The sequence below is a fragment of the Carcharhinus amblyrhynchos genome, chromosome 11 (assembly GCF_965287045.1).
Source record: "Carcharhinus amblyrhynchos chromosome 11, sCarAmb.v2.hapA, whole genome shotgun sequence".
NCBI classification, from domain to species: domain Eukaryota; kingdom Metazoa; phylum Chordata; class Chondrichthyes; order Carcharhiniformes; family Carcharhinidae; genus Carcharhinus; species Carcharhinus amblyrhynchos.
In genome coordinates this window covers 68,206,879-68,234,823 of record NC_137334.1, presented here as the reverse complement: position 1 = coordinate 68,234,823, position 27,945 = coordinate 68,206,879, and the positions used below count along the sequence as shown (strand labels likewise).

General features: G+C 41.4%; 1 protein-coding gene across 1 annotated transcript in view; it reads right to left on the bottom strand.

Annotated features, from left to right (window-relative positions):
* The window catches only part of thsd7ba (thrombospondin, type I, domain containing 7Ba), a 769,281-nt gene that overhangs the window by 729,145 nt on the left and 12,191 nt on the right, over positions 1–27,945 (bottom strand). Inside the window, exon 2 of the mRNA XM_080198282.1 lies at positions 20,454–20,628. Coding sequence (XP_080054408.1) covers positions 20,454–20,595 — 142 coding nt within the window. The 5' untranslated portion in view covers positions 20,596–20,628. The remainder of the gene's footprint in view (positions 1–20,453; positions 20,629–27,945) is intronic.

Here is a 27,945-nt window from a genome sequence, read left to right as displayed (position 1 = left end):
CTCTTGTTTTCATAGAATCCCTACACTGCAGAAGGTGGTCATTTGGCCCATTGAGTTTGCACTGACCACAATCCCACCCAGGCCCTAGCCCCATAACTAGTCCCCCTGACACTAACGGACAATTGAGCATGGACAATGAACCTGACCCACACATCTTTGAAGTGCTTTTGTCCACTTCTTTCTCTTCCTCCATTTTCTCCTTTTGGCCTGGGTTGAGTGATATGGAACAGTGTAGCATTACCTGGAAAAGCGCAGAGCAGATTATATTTTTCCTTGAGGCTATAGAGGAAGTGCAGTTTGGAGCCTTCAGTGGCTCCTTCCCCAATTGCCTATTCTATCCCATCATGTCCACTATCCTTTCATCCCCACTTTCCTCAGAAACCTAGCACCGCCCCACTTTCTTCTTTAAGCTCTATTCACTCTGACCACTATCTCCACATCTTCCCAAATGAACTATCCCCTCAAACCTGTATCACTTCCTTCTCAGTCCAGTGTCAATGCTTAATGCCCTTATTCTCACTCACTTCACCTAAGACGAGTGAGGAGAGGGCTCACGTTAGGTTCCTGAACTATTTTTGATCTAATCAAAACAAAAGTTACTGAAGCCTGACGATCCAGAGGAAGGCAGCAATAAATTAGTTGAAAATTATTTCAGGCGATGATGAAATAGCAACACATAGAAGTTTATATGTCCGGGGTTACATTCGATGCAAAAATAGGGCATGATTTCTTCATTGATTTATACAGAAAATTCTTACTGATATCAAATACCTTGCATGAATTCAAAACAGATTTGGTAATCCAGATGTTCAAGAGTTTTTGTAAGGAAATAAAGGTAGAACATGGTCATAAATATACCTTTGTTAATGCATGCTACACTGGAATCCATACCAGGCACTTAATGGATGCATAGTAAATGTGTATTTTACTACACAAGCAGATGTAATAGCTTGTGTTTTATTGATATTACAGCTAGAATGCTATGTTGCGAAAAATTAATTGTACAAATATGATATTTCCAGCAAAGTCAAGATTGCTTCACGCACTCAAGTATTACATGGAGAACAAGTGCTCTCACAGCAAAAGAAACCATAAAATATTCTGATTTATCCCTTACAATGATCAATCTCTTATCATTAACATTGCTGATGTGCAATGGCATCTGGTATTTATCTGGCTTTGTAAGCCACTTCATGCATGTGGCCCCTTTATTCTCAAAAGTCATTTATTTTTTTACAAATGGAGCTACATTCACCCAAAATAGTTTACATCTGCAGGGAAGCAAAAATAAAAACTACTTCTGTAAATGCATGCTGCACTGGTCGTTAATCAGTTACAGAGACTAAGCTGTAGCATTGCAAAAAGATCAAGAGCTGGATTTCATGTTTTTTGGCAAGGTGATGGATGTGGAACAGAAACTGAATGGTCTACTTGCTCCAGCCACCACCTGCGTTCATCTAATCAAGCGTGGATAGCCAAGTAGCCGAGGCGGCACAGTGGTTAGCACCGTTGCCTCACAGCACCATGGACCCAGGTTTGATTCCTGCTTGGGTCACTGTCTGTGTGGAGTGTACACTTTCTCCCCACATCTGCATGGGTTTCCTCCGGGTGCTCCGGTTTCCTCCCACAGTCTGAAAGACGTGCTGGTTAGGTGCTATAGTCATGCTAAATTCTCCCTCATGTACCTGAACAGGCGCCGGATTGTGGCAACATGGGGATTTTCAGTGACTCCATTGCAGTGTTAATGTAAGTCTACTTGTGACTGTAGAATCCTACAGTGTGGAAGGAGGACATTCGGCCCATCAAGTCTGCACCGACCACAATCCCGTCTAGGCCCTATCCCTGTAATCCCTCATATTTACCCTGCTAATCCGCTTTACACCAGGGTTAATTTAGCATGGCCAATCAGCCTAACCCACACATCTTTGGACTGTAAGAGGAAACTGAAGCGACTGGAGGAAACCCATGCAGACACAGGGAGAACGTGCAAACTTCACACAGACAGTGACCCAAGGCTGGATTTGAACCCAGGTCCCTGGTGCTGTGAGGCAGCAGTGCTAGCCACTGTGCCGCCCCTAGTGGACTAATAAATAAACTTTAAGTAGCAGCCATCCGGCTAGTAAAAGGCCAATTTGGGGTGGAAAATGAGGGTGGGGGTGGGGGCTCTCCACCCAGTTGGAACAGTAGGTAGGGACATCATGCAGATGAGAGCTTGTGCTATGAACAGGAAGTCAATCATGACTAAAATTTTAAAGGCGCCCTATCTGAAAGCCTCTTTATTTTTATGTGAAGCTTCAAAAGAGTTCGGGAAGTACACAGATGTTGCCGCCTTCACCCACAGAATCTGTTGTCACATTCAGCTATTGTGCAAGCAAAAGGCCTTTTGTTCCATCCCTCTGCAACTTCATCATGGCTGCCATACTTCCCAATCTTTCTCATAGTTGATACCCAAAAGCTACAAAGGGCAATGAAAAATATCAGCCAATGGGGTCATTAATTAGTAATATCAAAATAGTGGATGGGCTGCCAATTGGTTTGCCCACTTGCCTTTTGTCACATTACCAACCTGACACCATCATCCCCTATTTTACCATTGCAACTGGTGGGAGGAGGGGTACAGTGGGGGCAAACGGTTCCTCAATTTACAGACTTAAAATCCAGCCCCTAATCCTCTTCATGCAATGCAGGCAACAGAAGCCACTTAACGTGAATGGTGCACAGAGATTAACTTGAGTGCACTGATCATTTTCTTTAGAGCAAATAAGAAGAATCAATGAGCACAGAACTTCCTGAAGAGTTCATCCCAGAGACTGGAGGAGTGAGAGGAACAGATATTGGAAAGTACAGAACATCCCAATTCGTCCATTGTGGGTGACCTAGCCCCATCTGAAAATCCCAAGAACAAGACGCTTAGGCATATTGATGCAAGGGCAGATTGAAACATTGAAATTAGAAGCTGGAGTAGGCCATTTGGCCCTTCAAGCCTGCTCTGTCATTCATTTTGATCATGGCTGTTAAAGATGTTGCTGCATCACCATGCCACAACGTCAACAAGCCAAGACTTTGGTCCACAGCTTAAAAAACTTCTCAGTTGCCACCTATCACTAGTTTCAGCAGTGCAATTGATTACTCATGCATTCTAGCAAGTGGACATTAAATGACCCCCACCCCACTCAATGCCCTTTGCAATACCGGCGCAATGGTCCTCATAGTCCAGTTCTATTTATTTATCTGGATGGCTGTTGAAGTAGCTATAATTCAGTGCCGAGGTTAACAATCTATTTAGTGGTATCTGTTGATGCAGGGCAAATGGTTGTGATGCCACCAGGAATTAAGCCTCATTTTCCACTTGTGGAATAAGAGGCCACATCTTCCTATGCCCGTCCTTAAGCAGCTGAGCATTTAGATTTTCTGTGGGAAGTTGAAAGCTGGGGTTTTATCACTTGAGCCAGTTGCTGTGGTCCAATATTCCTAAGGGTATCAATGAGGGAAATACTCCAGTTGAAATATTTCCCCAAAGCACACAGAATTAGTAAATTCCTTCTCATTTGCAGGTGCGTGTGTTGTAGGAGCACCCTGAAAGTGGGGGAATTTCCTTACAAAGCCGGAAAGGGAGGGGAAACATTGCCAGATCTCCAGCCCAAATTCCAGCCTCCCCGTAGATGAAAAAGATCACTGGCACCAGCCCTGCAATTTTGGGATGAATACCACTATATCAATTTGCACTTCTTTCATGTACCACACCAATGAAAGCCAAGCTTTAAATAATGTTTTTTTGTTGGAGGCTATGATGATAGAATTATTAGAATATCTCCAATTATCACATGCAGGATAATTCCAGAACCACCATCTGTCTACCTTTCAGATATTCCACATAATTTTCTCTTTAAAATATTAATCTTCCATAGCATTAAGATTTTGCTACAATTGTGAGAATTTGTCTTCTGCAATTCATTAATTTATCAGCAACATCTGATGTCCAGACTGGATACGCAACAGATTGACTGTCATTTCGCCCCCAACCTTACGACCTTTCCATCAATGTCTTCAGGGGTTCTATGCTATAATGAGCCAATAATTTAGTTTCATATTTCAACATCATCATATCCTCAGCATCTGTTCACTATTCCATTCACTACATTGCATCAATAGACTCCTAATCTGATTTGGGCATGTGTGTCTTAATAATTAAATCATCTTGAGTGCTTTGCAAGCTGGTTCATCTTTTCCCGAATTAATCGGGAAAGGATAAATCAAAAAAAAAAACTAATAAAATGGAACTATATAGATACATACTACCTTTATGATTTTTTTTTTAAACAGCACAATCTGTTTTCTACGATAAACATTGATAAGTATATCAAAACAAAAGTTTGGCAGCACAGGATTTCTAGTTGTCCCAACTTACCGTTGTGCGCAGTGCTGACAAATTTGCAAACATCTTGAGAGTTTCTTCATCTCAGAAACTAATTTCTAAAAACTACTGCCATATCCTGCTACTGCCAGGAGTTGGAACATTCTCAATACTGAACCTACCAATGTTGTGCACATATTCACACGGGGCTTTCATCTTCCTGAAAATAGCTGCACTAAGGTCTTCTGCAGATTTACAAAAATAATTTAGCACGTCATTTTCAAAATCTATTAGGGTAGCAATTCTTCCCCACAAACATTGCTCTCAGAGGTGGTTACAGCTTGGTTAATCACTACAAACTAAAACAGTCTCTAATGAGGCGTTAAAACAGACTTGAAATGGGAATCAGACAGCTGGCATCGTAATCAGATTATTCTAAGAGAAAGAACTTTCCTTTTTGTCAATCCTTTTGTAGCCAAAACAGTTCACAACCGAGGAATCACTTTTTGAACTGGAGTTACTGTTTCAATATGGTGATTTTAGACTTGGAATTAGAATTATGTGCTTATTAATGGAAAACAACATCCAATAACAACTTAGATTTACATAGCACTTTCAACAAAATAAAATATCCTAAAGACCACATGCAGATTTAATTGTATAATTATTACCATTGTCACCAATGGCTGCATATTTCCTTCTAAACTATTGTAAATTTGATGAGACACATTTTGGATTTTTCACTGTGTTGAAGTTATAATTTCATCCACATTTTCTTAAAGTTCAGTGACCAAGACTGAAGAAATTGCATATCTTGTTTACAAAGCAACAATGACATTTAAAAAGGGGCTCTAGATAACATTGACCATAAAAGCTGGATTGCCTCCTATTCTTCATAATTAGTCCTAATCTATCATTCACTAAAATGGACATTTTGTTATCAATTCATCAAAAGACATTGGGCGAGATTTTCCAGCTTCCCAGTACGTGTTTCCCACTGGTAGGAAGTGGTGCATTGTTTGCTCGCAGTGGGACACTCTGGTCCTACCACTGTCAATGGGAATTTCCATTGACGCCACCTCACGCTGGTGGGAAGCCAGCAGACGGGGGTGTGCTGCAGAATCTGACCATTGACTAGAAAGTTCCTCAACGCTTCTCCTAATCAACTGTCATTTTTTTTTATTAAATCAGACCAACGAAAGCTTGCTGATACATGGGCAGAGCTACCCAATGATCAAGAACAGGCAGTCGGGAGAAAACCACAGGGAAAATTCTTGGCATGGATTTGAAACAAACTACTTTTATGGCATCTTCCTGCGCTGGTTATTAAGACTGGATGGTTCATCCAGCTCTCCAGTGAGATTTCGGTTCACATCATTTCGTGATTAAGTTTTATATACTGCAAGCTAATATTAAGATTGGAAAGGAATTGACCGAATAATGACATTTTTACCACAAGTGAAAAAGCCAGAGAAAAGGTATCATAAATTTAAAATCAGGGCCAGGCCATTCAGGAGAGAAGTTAAGAAACACTTCTTCTCAAATTCTGAAGGTATCCACCACCAAAAGAAGTAGATTCTTGCTTATTAGCAATTTTAAGTTGGAGAATAATAGAAGTTTCCAGGCAAACGTGACTGAAAGGAATTAAGATACAGATTCTTCATGATTGTATATATTCAAGGAGCCAAATGGTCTACTCCTGTTCCTAAATATGTTGACAATATTTAATATTAGCTTTTCACAACTCTTTTCGCCCTCCCTCTGCCTGTGTTGTCAGATTGTCTGGCATCCAGTATTAGATGAGCCACAATTTCACCCAAACATTGGGCAGGCCAAAGCCAACTTTGCCACTACAAACTCCACTTCCGTGGCACCGATCTCATCCCCATCTCTATTCCAGGACAGCCAGAATCTTCTCAACCTGTGCAGTGAGCACTGAGCATCCCACCTCGCATACTTTCATCACAACTACTGCTTACGTCCATCTCCACGTCGTTGTGCTGCTGCCGCTCCCTTCTGCCTTTGAAGGCCATTTGTCACCTCCAGGCTCAACAATTCTAACACTGCCTCGGCCAGCTTACCATTCTATACCCTTTATGAACTTCAGCTTATCCAAACTACAGCTGCCTGTTGCCTTTTCACGTTTCTCAGAGACATGAGCAGGAATTTTACTGGCAGGTGCCCCGGAATTGGGATGGGTGAGTCTCGCAGAACGGCATTCTCTATTGGCCTCGGGTGGAATCTTATGAGCCTCAGTGAGCGAGGCGGTAAGATTTCGGCAATGGAGTTAAAATTGCAGCCTGATCCCAATGATGAACCTGATCTGTATTTTAAAATAAGGATCCTCTGCCTTCCAATGGATGTCCCTTTCCTCTGTTCTAAAAGACACGTTAATTAAGGACAGGATAAAGTTGCACTGTGGTTATCTGAACTGCCCAGACACCCAGTTTGCACGAGGTGGTTCAGGTTAAAATGACTAGTTGTTGCTTCTGATTGACTTATAGGAAAAGGAATGCCCAAGTCAATACTCTATAGTTTTATGAACCTGACCTACCTGGGAGACTCTATTGATACACCAGTCTAAATGTCATTCATTCTGGGTTTGATGCAATTCCAATTGCAAAATATTCTGTTTGCTTTGAAGATTCTGATTGCCTATAAAAGGCAAAGAAATGTGCCAATATTGATTCATCTAGATATTATTGCCACTCTGTGTCACTGCAAAGCCATTTCCACTTTGCCCTGATGCAAAAGCGACTGTGTAACACTGATGTCAAGAATCAAGCTGAATTGGGAACACAGCAGTACCCCCTGGGAGCACAGTCTCCAGCCTGTGCTCTCAAAACATTTTAAATTCCCTGCTTGGGGATTGGAGCTCTGCACATTACGCATGTAAGCTGTATAAATCAACTCTCGACAGTTGCAAATTGATTCTGCAGCTACTAAACGAGCAAAAAGCACAGTACAAAGGCAGCCCAACACAACAGTGTGGAGAAACACTTGTAGAATACAAAAAAAATTAGTAAATTTTCAGCAGATCTAAGCATAGGTTATGAGATTGTAGGACAGTCAATTGATATTCAGAATGAATGTAACTTAGTCCATATCTCAAATGTGTAGAATGGAATGGCACACACTGAATGATCCAGGATGATATGGAGGCAGACAGGCAAGCAGGCGCAAGAGGCAGCCATCAACAATGATATATATCCCTTTACATGAACAAACCCAAGCTCTGAAAGGGCTTTATGAAACTGAAAAATTAGAGGAAGAAGCGCGAATGTTTCTTTCTGTACCAGACACGTATGGATAATTCAGAACACCTCATTATCCTTTCCTGTTTTCATTGCAAAGCTTTGAAGAAGCTTCTAAAGAAAAAGGATTGATGTAACATAAAATGTTACCTACCCCTATGTGTCGGCATGAATCTAAAAATATGATTGCAACACAAGAAGGAACTCGTTCCATCAGAATGCAAAGAATTCCTTGTGTTTTGCGCTAAATGATAATTAGGTACAAAGAACAAAGAAAATTCCAGCATAAGAAGCCCTTCGGTCCTCTAAGCCTGCACCGACCATGCTGCCCGACTGAAGGTGGTAAAATATAGCCAAAACCTTCTACGCTTAAAGACTGAAATTCTGTGGGCCTGGACCCACCAACAAGCAGTTGCTAGATTGTGTGGAACCCCCTTTGAGGCAGAATTCAGTTATATCAATTCCAAATGTCTTTTTAAGCCTCACAATTATGAATTAAATGGGCCAAGTACATAGCACCCCAGCTCAGAAATGGAAAGGCACATTATGAAGTCATGGAAATAAGTACATACAGCTAAATTTATGCTATTTTGTGCCCTAGCAATGCCAAACAAAAAGATCTCTGAACATCCCTGGCATCTACTGATGCCATTGGTCTGGAGGTATTTTGACATTGAAAGGGCTAAGTTACCAAAAGCAGGGATCTATTTACTTTCTGTCACAATCTATTTACTTTCCGGTCTCAAGATTTCTGCAGTAAGAATAAATGTGATTGGCATGTTGGCACAGTGGTTAGCATTGCTGCCTCACAGCGCCAGGACCCAGGTTCAATTCCCGGCTTGGGTCACCGTCTGTGCGGAGTCTGCATGTTCTCCACGCACTCCAGTTTCCTCCCACACTCCAAATAATGCACCAGTTAGGTTCATTGGCCATGCTAAATTCTCCCTCAGCGCACCTGAACAGGCAGAGTGTGGCCACGAGGGGATTTTCACAGTAACTTCATAATGTAAGCCTAGGTGTGGCAGTGATAAGTAAACTTAAAAAAAAACTTTAAGATATTTTCTAGAAAGATTTGAGGCCAGCAATGTGGGGGGATGAGCGTACTAACAAGGGTTCTGCAGTTAATTTCCTCCCTTTTTCCTCAGCTGGAGTGGATACCCTAGTGGCATCCTAAATGCCACGGATACCAAACTGCCAGTCATAAATAAACCTGAGCCCGGAATTTGCAATGGGTCAAGACTGAACTCTTGAAGCGGATCTAACTTTCACTCTGCCTCAAATCCTGTTACAAGAAGCCCCTCCAATCATAATTTAAATCTACTTGCATTTGATGTGGAAGCATTTGTTGCAGTGTTTCAGACAAACTGCTCACCTGATTATTAAAATGTTCCTGTGATGTTACATTACTGTGTTTAGTGTTTGGGCAGCATAGAGGCACAGTGGTCAGCACTGCTGCTTCACAGCATCAGCAACACAGGTTCAATTCCGGCCTCGGGTCACTGTCCGTGTGGACTTTGCACATTCTCCCCGTGTTTGCGTGCGTTTCCTCCGAGTGCTCCAGTTTCCTTCCACAGTCCAAAGATGCACGAGTTGGATTGATTGGCCATGATAAATTGACCCTAGTGTCAGGGGATTAGCAGGGTAACTATGTGGAGTTACCGGGATTGTGGTCAATGCAGGTGCGATGGGCCAAATGGCCTCCTTCTGCACTATAGGGATTCTATAATTCTACGAAAGAAAGCAGTCCATTGTAAATGCTTGGTATCTGTATTTTTTTTGCACACGCCTGCTCTGGCTACCCGATTTTCGCTTCTGATTAACTGGTTGGTAAGGGTGTTAATTGAGGCCACTCAAAATTCAGATCAAGCATACCAGGTTTTTTTTAAATTTCTGTCTCAGTTTTCTAACTTTAAAGCGGAAAGCTGGTGTGTAGCTATGCATTTCGTTCAGTTCAAATGAAGCAGTAAAGGTTCAGTGGCAAAAAGCCTACTCTGTTTTTAAACACTTCTCTTTTATCACTGCCACAGTTTGCAGTGGTATCAAAGTGAAATCAGCCTTGCTTGCCCAGCAGCCAACCTGGGTGCTTTTAAGCCATGTTATATGAAACCACCATAGAGTTTACATTAGCACAAAAGCAACCCAATTAAGCATGTACTCAACTCCCAATTTGTTTCTTGCACAATGTCAAAGTCTTTTTTTTAATCCATTCTTCGGTACTCACCTGGTAAATTTTAGTGTGCCGTTAATAGTGTTGGGTAGCAATTCATTGTGGGATTTACTTTGTATTCCAAGAGCTTAGTTCCTAGTGGAGTAACAGCTAGAATCAGTTTAGAAAGTCGAGCTTAAATGTTCAAGTCAATTACTGCTGTCAAATGCTCCAGTTGCAGCCGAACAGCCTTCAAATTTGAAATAAAAGTTATTCTAGAGGACCCTGGTAAGCACAGTCTGACGAAAACGCAACAGATCTAGATGTCAAAATATAAGATGTTGTGCAGGTGACAATTATCATATTCTAACATCATACTCTCAATTCAGCACCACAAATATTTACGGCAAAAACAACATATATTAGCATCGCTGCTGCAAGCAGAACACTTGGAACTGTTCGTGTAGACATCAGTGAATATAAAATGTTTATGTGCTGATGTCCAAGGGGGGTGAAAACTCACAAACCCTCAATCTAAGCTTACACTATCTACCAATGACCTCTTGCAGCGACCCCACCGATTTGTTCAAGATATAAGTCATTCAATGTAAATAATGCCAGCAGGCAAAACCATCACAAGAGGTCTAACTCATGCATCTTTTTAGAGGGGAGAGGCCTCTAAAAGAGGTGCAAATTGCATGGTCCATGTTCCCCATCTACCCGCTACTCAGTGCCATTACACACACCCAACACCCCCCCCCACCCCCCACAACCACCCCATCACCACCACCACTCCACCCTGCCACTAAAGATTAAGAAAATATGCATCGATGTAGGGAGCTGAAATCTTCAGGTTCCATGCCTGCAACCCATCCCACCCCAGGTAGTCTCCACATCAGCCGATCGGCAGGCCAACCCACCTGCATTTACTCCAAGCACTGCCCTACCATATTCCATCAGGTCAGGGATTAGGAACTACCTTGTCTTGGAATCCACCCATCTCCCCACTGTGGCAACGCTTCAAACAAGGCTCTATAGAGATTAGTAGAGAAGGCCAGATCTGAAAATATCCGAATTCCTATTTCCAAATTCCTGCCAAACTTACAGCAGAGAGAAGGACAGTGGATGTACAGCCTCAAGCACTCTCTGAATAAAGCATCACATAACTAACTGCCTGACTATGTTAGTGCCAGATTTGGATTGATCAAGTTTTGTAACATGAAAGTAAACTTCTGATGGAAATGTCACAGATGGCTCCAAGTTTCCATTAAATTTATTCAAAATTGATGTTTCCAACAGGTTTAAATGCATCTAAAAAAAAATTTCAATTTTGGGCCAAATGGATGATATATTCTTAGGTGTTGAGAGCTGAGAAAATGAAGTTACAGCAACTACGGCAGACAGCTCTATCAGCAAGAGTAGAAAGTGCTTATGTGAAGACCAGGCCTGGGTGAAGACAACGGTTGCTTTTTCAGAGAAGTGACTAATCTAACTTTGCATCCGTTTCTTAAAATTGTGATCATGTTAAAATAAAACAATTGATTCTAGTTCGATCGTGCAGCACTTGAGCCATGTGACTTCTACAAATGTTATTCCAATTATCTTATAATGGTTGTGCCCTCTGTAAAATCAGCATTATTGCAAGTGGTTGCTCCAAGAACTACGAGGTCACCAAGAGCAAGGGAGAAAGGGTAAAACACGGAGAGGAACTTTAGAAAACTGAGGCGTGGGGAAAAGGGGAGACTGAAGAACACCCCTTGCATTTCAGTGGCCACTCCACCTTAGAGACCCCAAAAGGCATGAGGAACTCACCCAGGATATAATAAGGAATGCCACCAGGAAGCATCAGAGTAGAACATCAAGGCAGCACTCTGTCAGTATCTGATTTAGATTTTAGACAATTCCAAGCAGTTTTCACAGAAAATCCATACGAGGACAGTTGCTATCCAGACCAAAACAGCCCAATGTCTAATCGACACACAGCAGCCTGTTGTTCTCTTACCTCTGTAATAACATTGCTTCAGCAAGCGTTGGTTATACAGACCCAGTTGAGTTGATCCTGAAAGTCAGACTGAGCAATTACTTGCACTTGCAGGAGATTACAGTCCAGGTGGTGGGCAGGAGCATAAAATTTCAGAGACCACATTGAGAGTGTTGCCCTACGCAGTCCTGCTCCAGACCACTTTACCAGGGATAGCAACAGCAACAGATCAGTTACTCACCAATCAGACATGGATGCCCAATTTAGGCAATTAAGAGGTCACATTCCAGCATTCATCTAGCATTTTGCCAGGGGCAGTGCAGCCCCTGCCTCATGGAGTGGCCTCCAGATGTTCAGAGAAGGCTTCTCAGCAGTTTCCCAGGGTATATCACATGGCCTAAGGAAGGGGTCCCCAATAGAAAATGGCCACTGCCACTGGAGGGGTTTCATATCCAATCATCAGGGCTTGACTGTCTATTCATGGAAGAAAAAACAATATTCTAACTCCCCTGCCCTCTCATTCCCCTTGGAGCCCCAACAGGAGCCATCTCTCTGTGGCACTGCCAAGGCTTCAGAGCTGCCAAGGTTGGGCTGACAGTGTAGACAGCTAACCTGCACCATCCTTAATTTGTTAGCAGGCCCAGCAACAGTCAATTAAGAAGCAAGCCGTGGTCCCACTGCCCGTCCATGCAAGTTCAACACCTGCTTTTAGACCCAAAGTTAGTAAAGCCTTGGCCAGCAATTCTAAAAACTGCCCAATTTTGAATTCCCCAACAACCAGCCCCCACTCTATCCATTACTCCATACTCCTGGCTCTCTGTGGGTGACATCATGAAGTGGGGGTGTACATCTAGGGGTGCCCAATTTAAATCTCTGATCTCCCAAACCAGAGAGATCAAAGGGAGGAATCCTCCATTCTAGAAAATTTTCATTCATTCCATGAGGATAGGAAACCTCAGCATGTATGGGCTGTCTCCTGTTCAGAATTGACTGATCCTTAAATTAGAGGCTGCTCAGAATCATAGAATTGTTACAATACAGAAGGAGGCCATTCAGTCCATCACATCTGTACCAGCCACAATCCCACTCAGGACCTATCTCCATTACTCCATGAATTTACCCAAGCTAGTCCTCCTTACACTAAGGATCAATTTAGCATGGCCAATCCACCTAACTTGCACATCTTTGGACTGGGGGTGGTGGGGAGGGAGAGAGAACTGGAGCACACGGAGGAAACCCATGCAGACATGGGGAGAATGTACAATCTACACAGACAGTGACCCAAGCCGGGAATTGAACCCAGCATGGTGACATAGCAGTGCTAACCACTTTGCCACTGTGCCACCCAACTTTGATCAACGCTAGAGACTCTGTGGTGATTTTCAGCCCACATTCATAGTCAGAGGGAATGCAACACAGGCTGAAAATATGGAGAGAATCGGGAATCGCGATTCCATGATTTCCACTATCCCTTGCTGGTGACGTCATGAGGTTCACATCCTCAAAGGATTATTTTTTGTTCTGCTCTGTAGAGCCAGACATTGCTGGCGTGTTTAGGCCCCAGCCCTTCCCCCCCTCTAAATGATGGTGTGAAACATGCCTCCCACCCCCTGCTTTTTTGAAAAGTGTCGTAAAATCTGGAGAGAAAACCTGCCTGGAGATAAACATGCTGATTTTCAGTCAGATCCTGACACTTGCCATTTTTGGTAAGATTCTGCCCTTTAACCCAGTCCACTAATGAGTCTCATATATTGCTTGCATCATTGAAATTTCAAACTAGACTAATTAAACACAAAGACCTTTTTTCCAGATGCAGCAAAACTAAAAATATGCTAAACATATTCAGAAAACTAGGCTGATTCAGTGGTTTGAGCATCTGAGGCAAATACTAAAAGTCAGTCGCATACATTACTTTTGCTATTGTCACAGTACTCTGCTGGTCTGAGACCACATCACAAAGCTCCAATCTTAGTTGTTCAGAGATCTTAATAATAATGCTGGCTTTCTCATAGCATTCAAAGTCCAGAATGTGTAATAAAATATCATCAACAGTGAGTTCAACAACCTGAACTCATGAACTGACTGGAGAAACAGAAATCTGTGAAAGAATTTTTGATACCTGGGAACATTTATACACACTTAATGTGTTGACATTCAAAGGCAAAAAAAATACTTTAGAAAACTTCTCTTCATAATTAATTACAACTATTAATCACAGCAAGAGGAAAGCACTTGCATTTGTACATTTCAAGACTTCAGCATTTGCCCAGGCACACTGCAGCACAATGTTGTCTCTGCTGTAATGTAGGAAATCATCAGGTTGTGGATAGCAAAGTCCTTCATACAGGAATGAAATAAATCATCTGTTTCTTTTTCTAATCAGAGTATTTGGGCATCACTGGTTGACCAGCATTTACTGCCCATCCCTAATAGCCCTTGAACTGGGTAGCATTTAAGAATCAACCACCTAATTGTGGATCTGGAGTCATATGTAGGCCAGACAAGGTAAGGATGGCAGATTACCTTCTCTAAAGGACATTGGTGAACTAGATGGGGTTTTTCCTGACAATCAACAATGGTTTCATAGTCATCATTAGATTCTTCATTCAAGATTTTTATTGCACTCAAATTTCACTGTGGTGGGATTTGAACCAGGCCCTGAGAGCTTTCCCCTGCATCTCTGGATTACTTGTCCTACATCATCACTGTGCCACTGCCTCCCCATTTTGCTTATGGTTTTGGGATAAATATTAGCCAGGGCACTGGAAAAACAACTCCACTCTTTCTTTTGGAAATTGTACATCTACCGGAGAGGACCGAGGGTTTAATATCTGACTGGGTGGCACCCCTTCTGTTCCATACTGAGGTGCCTTCCAGATTATGTGCCACAATCTCTGTAATCGGGCTTGAATGCACCAAATGTCTAATACAGAGACAAGAATGCTACCAATGACCAAAGGCTAACAACAGGAACAAAACACATTAGAGCAATTTCTCAGGATGACTTTCCCAGCTACACCTTTATTGCAGGGCAGATAATGCACCTTGTTAGCCTCAATACTGTCTGGGTATGAATGTTCCTAGGCATTTAGATTTCTTTAGCTAATTTCAGCTTCTCAAAAGGAGTTCATTACTAACTACCGTTCCAACCCACCTGCAACCACTCCACCCCCTACCCAACCTTTGCCCAACTCTCCCCAACTGAGATTGTTCCTTTATTGGAACTCAGGGAATATATTTGCATGTTTCTGGTGTGTTGGAACTTCCCAGCATTCACCTACTCCTTCAAAATTATCAATGCTTCACAAATCTCTTCCTTGTCTTTTTAAAATACCCTGGGATATAGTCCATTTGTCTTGGAGAATGTATTGATTTTCAGTCCTTTAAATGGGGAACTTCTGCTTAGCCAACAAAATCCCAGAGCTTGCAGGACATATGATTGATGTTAGATCTTATGCTTGGGTTTTTTCCCAGGTATAAACCGCGAAGAAATAACCACTTACAGCATTAATTATCTCCTGTCTATCCTTCCATTCAACTTGAGCTTCTGAACTATCTTTTTCTTATTATAGGATTTGACTTAATTTATTTACATGTGTACAATTTGTGAACTAAACAAAATTCTTACATCTAGTATACAAAGTGTTGGGGCATGTTTGTCAAAACATTGAACACAAAAGTAGAGAGGTAGCAACATCTTGCATAGAACCTAGGTTAAATGACACATGGGAGTGCAGTATGAATACCTATATTGCAAAACTGCTATTAAAGCACCAGAGAAAGTACAGAAATGATATACAAAATGTTACCATCATTAAGGGAATGGCATATAAAGGAAATGTCAGAACTCTTTTCTAGAAAAGAGAAGGCTAACAGGAGACTTGACAGAGGTATTTAAAATTCTGAAAGTGTTCAACAAAGTGGATGTGAACAGAACATTTTCCACTAATAGGCTGGTCCAGAACACGGCAGCACAAATAAAAAAAAAAGTTGCTAACTGATCCGATAAAGAATTTAGGAGAGATTTCTTTAGAGGGCGGCAGAAATGTGAAATTCACTGCCACTTGTGATTGATATTAATAGCATTGATACATTGAAGTGTGGGCTTAATGTCTACCTAAGGGAGAAGCGAATTGAGGGGTACAAGGGCAAATGGGAAGAGGTTACTGGAGTGTGAAGGAACATGCCTGGCTTATAAACACCAGCAGAAACCAGTTGGGACGGACAGCTAGTTTCTGTGCAATTCTTTCTGTACAATCATCCTGTCCAGATTTCTTGTCATTTGCGTGCTGGTGTAGCCATTTCTAGTGCTCCTTTGTAAATATACTCTATGAAAAAATGACATTTTTGGTTCAGTTCACTTTAACGGGCCATCTTTTTGAGTCCCGATGGCTAGAGGTAGGCTGCGAAGATGCAATTACTGCTTTCCTATCTGAGCTTTGAAAACAAAGATTTTTGCTTTTTAAGTCTCTTGGATCCATGTGTAATAAAAAGCAATTCCATCTTTGAGGAATGTGGAAAAATAAATACTTGTTTGCACTGTAAATACCTAGGAAAAAAAAGTGCTGGGTAGTCTTTTTAATCGGTAGCTGAATGAAGCTTCAGAAGACTACTGAGAATCTGATTCTTCTTTCTTAGTGCTAAGATCAGAATCTCTTTGAGCATATGCCCTTTCAAGTAAAATTAATCAATCAATCTCTTTATCACATCAGCAGCATCTGAAGCTGAAATCATTATCAGACTGCTAAGAACAAAATGAAAGTGCCGATCACAGAGGGAGTCAGGTTTTAAAATTTGCACAAGCAAAGTTTCATTACTTTCTAATTTCAGCAACAATTCTGTGCAACCAGACACCTGGCTCTGGACTGCTTTGAAAGTGGAATGAGTTCTTTGAGAGGCATGTCGCTTCACTTTGATGCTGCAGATGAGGAACAAGCCAGAATATTAACAATACACAGGAATGGCAGAGAATTGCGCTGTATCTATCAAGGTTTATAAGCCCTGCATTGTCACATTTGTCCATGAAATGCAATGTTGTCATCAAAGCCTATTATGTCCGATATTGTGGAAATGGACACACTTTGCTGTAATTCTCCGCATGAGAGAGAATGACTGTAATAAAGAAAGGAGTGTTCCCTCAGAAATATTTCACTGCATACAATGAAATGATAATGTGAAAAAATGGGAATACAAAAGACTCTCTCGTTTCCAATAAACTTTAGATGTTAAATTCACTTGAGTAATAAGAAATCCTACTGACCCACTCCTATTAATAATAGGACATGCTTTCACAATACATCTTCAAACTCTACTAGCCTTAATACACACTCATTAATGCATAACCCTCAACCAATTAAATTTCTGCAGAACATCCATGACATTTTATATTTATTGAATTATTCCATAACTAATCTTTTTCTTCTATCTATTCAATTATATTGATTATTTCATGAAACTACTTTGAAAAGCGTATTATGACACAGTAATATACAGGTTTCTCTGTAACTTAATGAATCCCCGACATTGTTAGCTGGGCTGAGAGCAGTTTGTCTATTAGTCAACTTGGAAAGTAATTGAATATTAAATGACATATTTAGATCAATTAAAATCCCTCAGTAGATTATGGAATAGAAAGGAAAGTCATTTCTTTCAAAAAATTAGTGCTCATGATTGTGATCAGTTTTTAGCAGATTTCTCTTACCACAATATAATTAAATTGTTAAAAGTAGCATAGATCCAACCAAGACTAATTTCTTTTTCCCCAGTGGAGAAAGCATCTATTTTATGCAGACAATTAACAAACTAACAAATTCAGAGGGACACATTTTTCAAAAGTATACATTCAATGTGCAATTCTCAATTAAACTGTTTTTATATACACCTTTCGGCTTATGTACTATGAAGGGACTGAGGGCATTGTGGCTAAGTTTGCAGATGATACAAAGGTAGGTAGAGGGATGGGTTGCATTGAGAAGGCGGGGAGGCTGCAGAAGGATTAGGACAAGGTTAGCAGAATGGGCAATGAACTGGCAGATGGAATACAACTTGGGATAGTGTGGGGTTATGCAGTTTGGGTAGGAAGAATAGAGACATAGGCAATTTTCTAAATGGGGAGAGAATTCAGAAATCGCAAGCATAAGGGGAGTCCTAGGTCAGGATTCTCTCAAGTTAACTTGCAGATTGAGTTGGCAGTAACAGAGCTAAATGCAATGTTAACATCCATTTTGAGAGGACTAGAATACAGAAGCAGGGGAGTACTGCTGAGGCCTTATATGACACTGGTCAGACCACATTTGAAATACTCTGAGCAATTTTGGGCCTGTATCTAAAGAAAGATTTGCCAACCTTGGTGAGGGTCCAGAGAAAGTTCATGAGAATGATCCTGGGAATTAAAAGCTTGACAAATGAGGAGCATTTGAGGACTCTGGGTCTGTACTTGATGGGATTTAGAAGGATAAGGAGGGATTTCATTGAAATTTACAGAATACTGAAAGGCTTGGATACAGTGGGCTTGAAGATGATAAGCGGGATTTTATGACATTGCTCAGACGAGGCTGGTAAAATCCTACCCGAGGCCAATGGAGAATTCCATTCTGCAAGCCTTGTCTGCCCTGGTTCTGGGCAGGTGAGGCAATAAAATTCCAGCTGATGTTTCCATTAGTAGGAGAGACTGGGAGGGCACAGCCTCAGAGTAAAGGGACCCGAGATGAGGAGGTATTTCTTCAGCCAGAGGGTGGTGAATCTATGGAATTCATTGCTACAGAAGGCTGTGGAGGCTAAGTCATTTAATGTATCTAATAAGACGGAGATAGATCGGTTCTTGATTGTAAGGGGATCAAAGGTTACAATACAAATGCAGGAGAATGGGATCGAGAAACATATCAACCATGATCGAGTGGCAGAGCAGACTCAATGGCCAAATTGCCTAATTCTGCTCCTATATCTCATTACCTTATGGTACAACACTGGAAAACATTGCAGTTTTGCATTTCATTTCCGTAACTATAATCATTTATTATTCTCTCTTTGCCTCTCCAGCCGTTCTTGCCTTTTTTGGATTAGGCTTCCCAATGGTTTCCCCTCACCATTGCAATTTCAGACTTTCCAAGGTTTTCTTTGGTTGTTTCTTTCACTTCATATTTTAATTAATCTGGTTAGGGTCACACACCTTTAACCTGCGTTTATAAACCCTTGGTATATAATTATTCTGTTTTTAAATGTGACCCATTAACCTGCAACTGAGATTCTAACCCACTATCCCCATCCATTGTTGTTCAATTTGCTTTAAAATTTCTCTCACTGGCTCTCAAATGGACCTAATTGCGAAACCTCAATCTCATTCAATCCTAAATGAAGTCTTATGGTAATGTGCCATCCATCACCAAAACTGTCCCCAAAATGCTGCCTTTACCTTACTTTGAATCCCAGAATGTGATCTGTAGCCTAACAATTCTGGCATCCACTGCAAGCCCCACTTCTATCTGTTGTACCATTCACGGCAGAATCTTCAGGTGTCTCAGACCTATTCCAGGACCCCTTCCTCCTGCCTTTAAAAGTTTTCCAAAAGCATCCTGTCTTTCTCCAATACCTTGTCCTTGGCGTTCCTCATTCTCCTCAAACTGTTCTCTTTGAAATCGAATTATATCTCTTCCAAAATACATGGCATTTGAATTTCTGAAAAAGCTCTCTTGCTTGGCCACTGGGATTGTTCTCTCTGGGGCTACATAATAGAAGTTTGTAAAATTGAGGGGTATAGATAGGGTGAACAATTGGAAGCTTTTTCCCAGGGCAGAAATGACAATTACAAGGGGGCACAAGTTCAAGGTTCAGTGGAGATGTGTAGGGGAAGTTTTTTTTTTACACAGAGAATGGTGGGGGCCTGGAATGCACTGCCAAGTGAGGTGGTTGAGTCAGACACATCAGCAACATTTATCTGGATAAACATATGAACAGTGAATTGGAGGGATGAAGGCCTAGATAAGAGAATATGATTGGCACAGGCTTGGAGGGCCGAAAAGCCTGTTCCTGTGCTGTACTATCCTTTGAATCTAACACTAAAAAAAATTGAATCTAACCTTTGGGCATTTTCTACATTTAAGCTACTGTAGAAATGAGAGATTATCAGTAACATTGACAAGGAGGACTTGGGCAATAACAAGGAATAATTTATACAGTTTAAAGAGTATAAAGTCAGAGAATGAATATTATGAAACAGCTGCATGGGATGTATACGTAAATCACAGGCACCTTAGTCGTACAGCCCCTGGGGCAATAGCCTTGCACACTCACCATGAAATCCCAGCATAGACTGTTGCGTTCACCAAGAATATCAGACTTATGAATAGTGTGTTGGAGGTCATCCCTTAGCAATTAACATATGGAACACCTAATTTTCTGGTTAATAAACTGATTACAAGTGATAAAAGCCTGATTTGAGACCATCAAGGTCTTATTCATTGATGTACTTGCTCTGATAAATTTGTGGGAAAAAATTGCATTAATAAGTGCACATCTAAATGTGATGTAAAAATATGAAGTTATTATTATGAAGCAGTTGATTTTATTTCTGTGACAACATCACATAAAAGAAATAGCTTGCATGCACCATAATCTCTGAAGTGTACATAAACTAAGTTAATCACAATGATATTAAGTTAGCCCATTACACAGATGGAGATGTGCAATGGGCTGTTAACTTTGGTTATTTTGGAAATTTACCTGTTCTCCAAATGTACTGTACTTCTTTAGGTACCTCATTGTTAGCTTGCGTTTGTAGAAAAATGAAGATCCAAAGCATCACGGATTTTCTCAAACTCTGCCACATCCATCCCACCAGGCCAAATGCATCTCTCAGTCTCATAGTCCAGAGAATTTTGTCTTAACACTTCAGTTTCTAGAGACAAAACAACGGGCTTAAATTATTCACACAGTCACCTTGGTTTTCCAGCACATTAATAGTAATTTTAGTTTTAAAAAAGTCAAGACAAAACACATGATTGCTCATCTTAGAAGTTCCAGTTCCTTTTCTAAAACAGATCCCACTTCTCTACCCACGTACAAAAGAGAACATACAGAATGATCAAATTGATGGAATTATGAGGAATCATTTTGTAAATTGGGTGTGTGACATGATGTCAGCTTTTAGGGTCATAAAGGGTTTAGAAGCCGGAAAATCTAGACCATGACTAGTTATTTCATTTTGTCCTGAACCGGTAGTAGTAGTAGAGATGGCCTACAATTTGAACAGAGGAAAATTCAAATCTATTTGCAGAAGTGAGTGGTCAAACTCTGGAACAGAGTCCCATGGGAGATGGTGGAAGCCATTACTATTTACTTATTTTAACATAAATTATGCACCTCTTTCAGAAAGCAATACTGCAGATACAGTGCATTAACAATTTGAAATAGGAAATGTGGTAATGTTGCAAGCTGGAGAGTAGCAGCAATTTTGGACCTATGCAACAAAAATTGTGCTGCTGTTCACACTGGTGGGATCTTACAGTCCTGTTGATGGTGCTCCCCCCGGCATGGGTTTCCCAGTGGTGAGGGGTGCATTCAACAAGAAACCCCATTGACAACTGCGGGACCATAAGATTCCATCACCAGTGAGCAGTGCGCCACCTCCCACCACTGTAAAATATGCCACGGAGAGGGAGAAAAATCCCGCCCATGATTCTCAAAACTTTCCACCATGGACATGGCAGCAAGATGGCAGAGTGGTTAGCACTGCTGATTCACGACTCCAAGGATCTGAGTTCAATTCTAGCCATGGGTGACTGTCTCTGTGCAGTTTGCACATTCTCCCCATGTCTGTATGGGTTTCCTCTGGGTGCTCTTTCCGCCCGCAGTGCAAAAATGTGCAGGTTAGATGGATTGTCCATGGTAAATTGGCTCTCAGTATCGAAAGATGTGTAGACTAGGTGGATTAGCCATGGGAAATGTGTGGTATAACAAGGATAGGGCCTGTCAAGGAGTTGATGCAGACTCAATGGGCTGAATGGCCTCTTCTGCACTCTAGGGATTCTACGATTAACTAAGTAGTATGCCTGGTTCTGTCATTAATACTGTGTCAAAATCTAAGAGATTCAGTTTTAGCAAAGAATTTACCTGTATTAGTTATGCTTTTCCTTTCAGATATAAATGGATCTGCTGCATATTTCTCAGATTGTGTTTTTATATATTTACAAGTTCAGTAGGATGCATGCTGAAATCTTCCTGGTGTTCATGCTGGCGGGATCTTACTATCCCACCAATGACGGACCCTCCCTACGGCTTTCCTAGCACTGAGGGCTGCATTCAATGGGAAATCCAGTTGACAACGGTGGAGCCATAAGATCTTGCCATCACTGAGCAGCGAACCACCACCACGAAACACACCGGACAGGGAGGAGAATCCTGCCTTTAAATTATTTTTCACTATGGAATAGAAGAAACCAAAAACGTGCATTGAAAAAGAACGTGGCCTTTAAATTCTCATGCATGGCGCCGAGTCGAGCTTGGTTGCACTGGAAGCTTAAGAGTGGAGGGGAATTACATAGTACGCTGAAAGGTAAAAATGATGCAAATGCTGCTTAATTTGTACCAATAACTCGAAATACAGGAAACGCTTACAAAATGAACATGCCTCACTAAGAATTAGAGAATTATGAATAGTATAGACACCCTGTAAAAGCTAATATTGGGCCAGATTTTCCAACCACACCCACAGCTAGGATTCTCCCATCCTGCTACAGTGAAGAGAGATTTGGCCGAGCGCCAAATTCTCCATCCTCGCTGGCAGGGGACGCAAAAGGCAGTAGAATTCTGGCCCATGTTTTTTATCAACTCCTTCAGGAAAACAATAGGGACAGTAAACATTCGGCACAGAACTGGATGCAAAACTAAAAGTGTAATGTACACAGAAACAATTAGATGCCTCTCTGCAATCATTTCTGCACTACTGGATTATGAAAAAGTCATTGGCAGAAAACAATCAACTGGAATTGAAAAAATAAGAAGTTGTGGCGATCAATACATATTTTAGAATCTTGCCCTTTCGCCTCTGGGGGACAAAGGAGATAAATTGTAATGCTCTCCTTTGAGAGATTTATAAAGCAAATCAGATGTTATTGTAGGGTGTTTTGTAGACAGAGCGAACTTGATGAAGTAAAATGTCTTCTCATGCTCCGGATTTCACTGTGTTTTAAGGGAAAACTATGATGAGCAGATTTATCTTCTTATTTGAGTCAATTGCATCAAACATGCATTGGATAAAAAGAAAACTGTGAATACTGCAAATCTAACATTTCCAGCAATTTATGTTTCAATTTCAAAGTATGGTGTTCAACTTCTGAAAGAGAAACATATTGGCTGGGATTGGGATTCTCCGTTCTGGCTGTTGTGAATGGAGATTTGGCAGGGCGCCAAGCTTTCCGTTCTCGCTGGTGGTGGGGCGAACGAGATCAGAGAATGCCGGCCATTATCAATGGTTTTCTTTCACATGCTGATCAACTTACCAGCACTTTGTTTTTCCTTAATCACCATGAGGAATAAAATGGTGTCTAAGTTTAAGATGTTCATCAAATACAAGTATCTGTTATTCTTGTTCCCACGATGAGAACTGAAGAGATACCCAACTTTATTGTTCATTTGTATTTGATCAGCGTGGGCTCAGTGGTAGCAATCACAAGTCTGAGACTAAAACTGTCACTTGAGAACCACTCTACAAAGATTTGAGATAATAATCTAGGCTGGCATTTCAAACGGGGTATTGCCTGTCAGATGAGACATTAAACTAAGAGCCTGATTCTCCACCAAACAAGAATCTAATTATTTATTTAATTCCCACTGATGGCAGCTTGCTGTGCACAATTAAACTCTCAGATAACCTGGAGATGTATCTCCTGTAAGATACATGCATATTATTTTAATCAAACGCCGTGATAAAAGGCTCAAAGCTATTCAACCCAGGAGAAGTGATGAAATACAGAATGCTGTCTGCTGTATGCAGGTACACAGTAAACTGAGCAAACCTTTCCGGCATGCTTCATAAGACTTTTCAACTAAAGACTGCAGACTGCTTTTCCCACAGATAAGCAAAGCCATTGAACTGTGATGAAAAACACTTTCAGGCCATGGTATTTGTGGCCAAGAGGCCCAATGGTCATAAAATAGAGCTGAAACAACTTCAAAGTTAAGTTTATGTTTAGAAACTTGGAGAAACTTCATGTTTTATGAGAAATAAAACATCACCTTCCTGACTCCAGAGGCCAATTGTGGCTCTTAAGTGGCCATTTAAGACCCTCATCCCATCAGCAGTGGGCAGCGCTACATCATATGAACAACCAGCAGGTAGACTTCTGAGGGGGAGCCTTGTACATAGGTACCCTGTGCCCAGTAATGACCCACTAGTGGTGAAGGTCATACTGGCACAAATGATGCCCAGTTTTTTTAAACTAACCCCACTAGCTAGGTCTTCTCACTAACCCCATCTAAGTTGCCTTCACCTAACTTAATTACAGGGTTCCAGCAAAAATCTTCAGCTCAGGCCAACTGCAGTGCCAGCAGTGGCCTGTGCTTCCAGTGGTGCTACCAGTACTGGCACGCTGCTGGCCTCTGATTAGAAGGCAGCACTCTATCTGGGTGATCCCAGAAGAGTGGCCAGATAATGATCTGAAGACATCTGCAGCAATGAGAGTGATGGAAAATTACTGAAGGAAGTTTAAAACAGATGAACACTGTCGAGTCAGAGCTTAACTTCATTGTTTGAACTGAGAATTAGATGCCACCTTCGACAATTGTAGCTAACAGAGGATTTGGATAAGACAGTGTAACTCTGTCAGTGGAACTTCTCAACTTGGAATGAATATAGAGACTGCAACAGCACTTTGAAGACGGATGTTGGAGATAGAATGGTAATTTGCAAGGAAAAAGAAATATAAGACATTTTCCTTGAGGAAAGGGTGATGATGATTGCAATGGGACCTGATGACTGAGAGCCAATTAGAATGTCAACTCGAATGGGGGCTGAGAAGGGAATTTGGAGAGGCAGCAGCAGATTGGTGTGAAGGTCCAGGAGAGAAGGTGCTGGTCTCATCAGAAAGACAAGCTCAGAGGAGGCATGAGAGGTCTTAGACATGAATTAGGGTCTCTCAGGGAGACATTGGGTAATGTTTGTCTTACATTAGAAATACTGGAGAAGTAATTAAGTCAATAGTTACAAACCTTCATGACAAGGAACTCCCAAAGCTCCTTGCACTTGGTGCCAGTAGTGAAAATTGGACAGGGGCAAGCAGTGGAAAAAATAGGCCACGGGTTACCTGTACTTTCCAAGATGTTTCTGGAAGAGTGATCATTTTTTGCTTGACGTGGCCCAGGCAAAACCAGTGAACGATGGCTACCCTTAAGCCTGGAACTTTGTACTTGAAGATTAAAGCTGTAGAGGTGAGAAATTATAAGACAGGGAGGATAAGCAACTAAAGGAGTCGAGCTAGCTGGACAGCAGACACTAAACTCCTTACAACCAAACATGGATAAAAGGAGCACATTTCCATTAACATAACTTCCAAATGACACTTTCCAGCACTTGTGATTTCAAACCCTGAGAAGATCAGAGCAGGTACGAATAATTGTTGTCCTTCTTGAAATAATTTAGTGAGCGGGTAGGTTTTTATTACAATTTAGCTGCTTTCATATTTATATTTCACATTTTAGCCTCATGGAATTTGAAAACGTGACCTAAAAAGATTGCTGGTTCAATGTCAAGGCTATTAGACTGTGTGGCAATGTAATCCATGTTAAATTAGTTTTGGCAAAGAAACCATTTGTTATCAGATTGAAATTCTCCTCTTACTGCCCTTGTTCCTTGCAATCATGTTCACTTTTTGTCACCAGTTCACCTTACACCAAAAGGGGACCTTTCCATCGAGTACCGAGTGATTCTGAACAATGTAGAAGAATGCTTCAATATGTCTCTGTCAGAAGCATAATTAGAATGGAACTTTGTTTTATTGAAGAGATAAGACATGACCAGTACAACCTTCAACTCTTTAACTATAGTCACAAATAATTCTGTCTCAGCTAACGGTAACATCCAGCAGAATCCCTGGTTAGTGATATTACTCTCCATTTGACACATTGTACATACCAACCAAAATCTTCTCACCCCCTATTAAACCATGAGAAGTCATAGGCAATGCTCCCTCTAATTTTTCTTTATTGTGCGTTGTGTGGTTACGCCCTGTGCAGGTTTCAGTAGTTTGTATGCTTACACAGCTTAGGGATGTTGTAGTGAATGATTTTAGAGAAAGAGTGAGTGCCATTTAAGTGAGTACTCAGTTAAGTGGGTGCCTGTTTAAAATATGGCAACAGGAAGACTCTGAGAAAGAAACACTATGTCATTCACTCCCACATGAACCAGCAGAGAGGCACTGCCACCACGTGTGTGTAATGAGAGACTCAGGCACATCATAGATTACCACAATGGGTCCTTGTGATCAGCAGCCACATCAGGTTAAAAAAGAACACCTCCAGTGCCACCTTGCTGGAGGGCATGTTTGCTGCCAGTCCTGCTACAGCGGAGTCAAATGAAAAGGAGACAAACTTCAGAAGAAGGCACATGCGTCCAAGGATGTTGCACTGGTGTTGTCTTATCTCTTCAACAAAGCATAGTTCCATTCTAAACAAACTCCTTACTTGGAGATATATATTGCTGAGTATTCTCATAGTGTTCAGAATCACTCGGTACTCAATGGAAAGGTCCCCTTTGGTGCGAGGTGATAAAAAAAGTGAACATGATTGCAAGGAACAAGGGCACTAAGGGGAGAATTTCAATCTGATATTAGGTGGCTTGTTTGCCAAAAATCCTTTAACATGGATGATATTGCCACACAGTGTAGTATCCATAACATTGAACCAACAATCCAACAGGTCACGTGTACAAAATCCACAAGGATAAAGCGTGAAATATGACCTTGAAAACAGCTGGATTGGAATAAGAACTCAATTGTTTATGTATTCTTTCAAAGAAAGGCGGTGGCTGCCCGTAAACGATCTGGTCTACTTGAGCTATGAAATGACAACCACTAGAAAGTGCTATCTAAAAAAAGTTAAAGTTTATTTGTTAGTGTCACAAGTAGGCTGACATTAACACTGCAATGAAGTTACTGTGAAAATCCCCCAATCGCCACACTCAGGTGGCTGTGCATGGTGCAATGGATTGCATGTCTATGAGTTTACAATCAGGTTAGGGAATGAGGAAATCTGCCTCCAGCTTGGAATGTGGCTTGACCCAGAGTCTGGTACCCATCCTCTCGAGAATAGAGAGGATGGTCAATTCCATTTAGCAACCAACATCATTCAGCATCTTCCACTGCAGTCATAGCAGGAAAGATCAAACAGTTTCTACCGATTTAGCGGCATCTTCAATGGTGTGGCAAAGTGTTACAGTGAAAGCTCAGGCAGTTGCCATGCTAGCTTTGGACATCGGGCTGGAACGGGCTTGCAGAGTGCCTCGGCTGCCTTGGATCTGTCCTTGAGCAGCTGCCTTGAGGTTGTGGTGCCTGAACCATGGAGCAGGGGCCTATATCTTCAGATCTCAGCATTCATGCTCCTGCCCCATTGCCCACTCAAGCAATGGTATGTGAGGAGTGGGAAGCATTTAGAATGTCAGCTGGTACAGGGGTCCTGGAAGGGAATTAGATAGGAAATGGTAATATGATGGCCAAGCTAGCCAACCTGTTATCGCTCATACTGAAATGGTAGAGCCCGAGGCAGAGGCAGCGAGCTCACAATCTCTACACTGGCATATCAGAGGGACATCAGAAAGGCCCTTTTTAGCTCTAGATAAGAGAATAATAATATTAATGAGGTCATTAAATGCAGCATTGGACATTAAAATGGCATGCAGCCTCTTGAATGGACGTTCGGAACCAATTTAATTGGTAATCAGCCTCAAGGCAACCATTCCTTCCATATGGTTAAAAACATTTACACGATGAAGGGGGAAGTTTTTCCAGATTGGAGGAGGTGAATTTGAAGCGTGAAATTGGAAAATTGATTTTAAAAAAATCCCTTCCAGGTATGTGACTCAATGTATTTCCAACTCCTTCCATCTCTCCCAGGATGGAGAGAGCAAGAACCCTTTGGCTGAGGCAGGAAAGTGACTTAAGTCATTAAAGGAAGTGATTAAAAAGGAATTTTCTATATGGATCCTACTTTCCCAAACAGGACA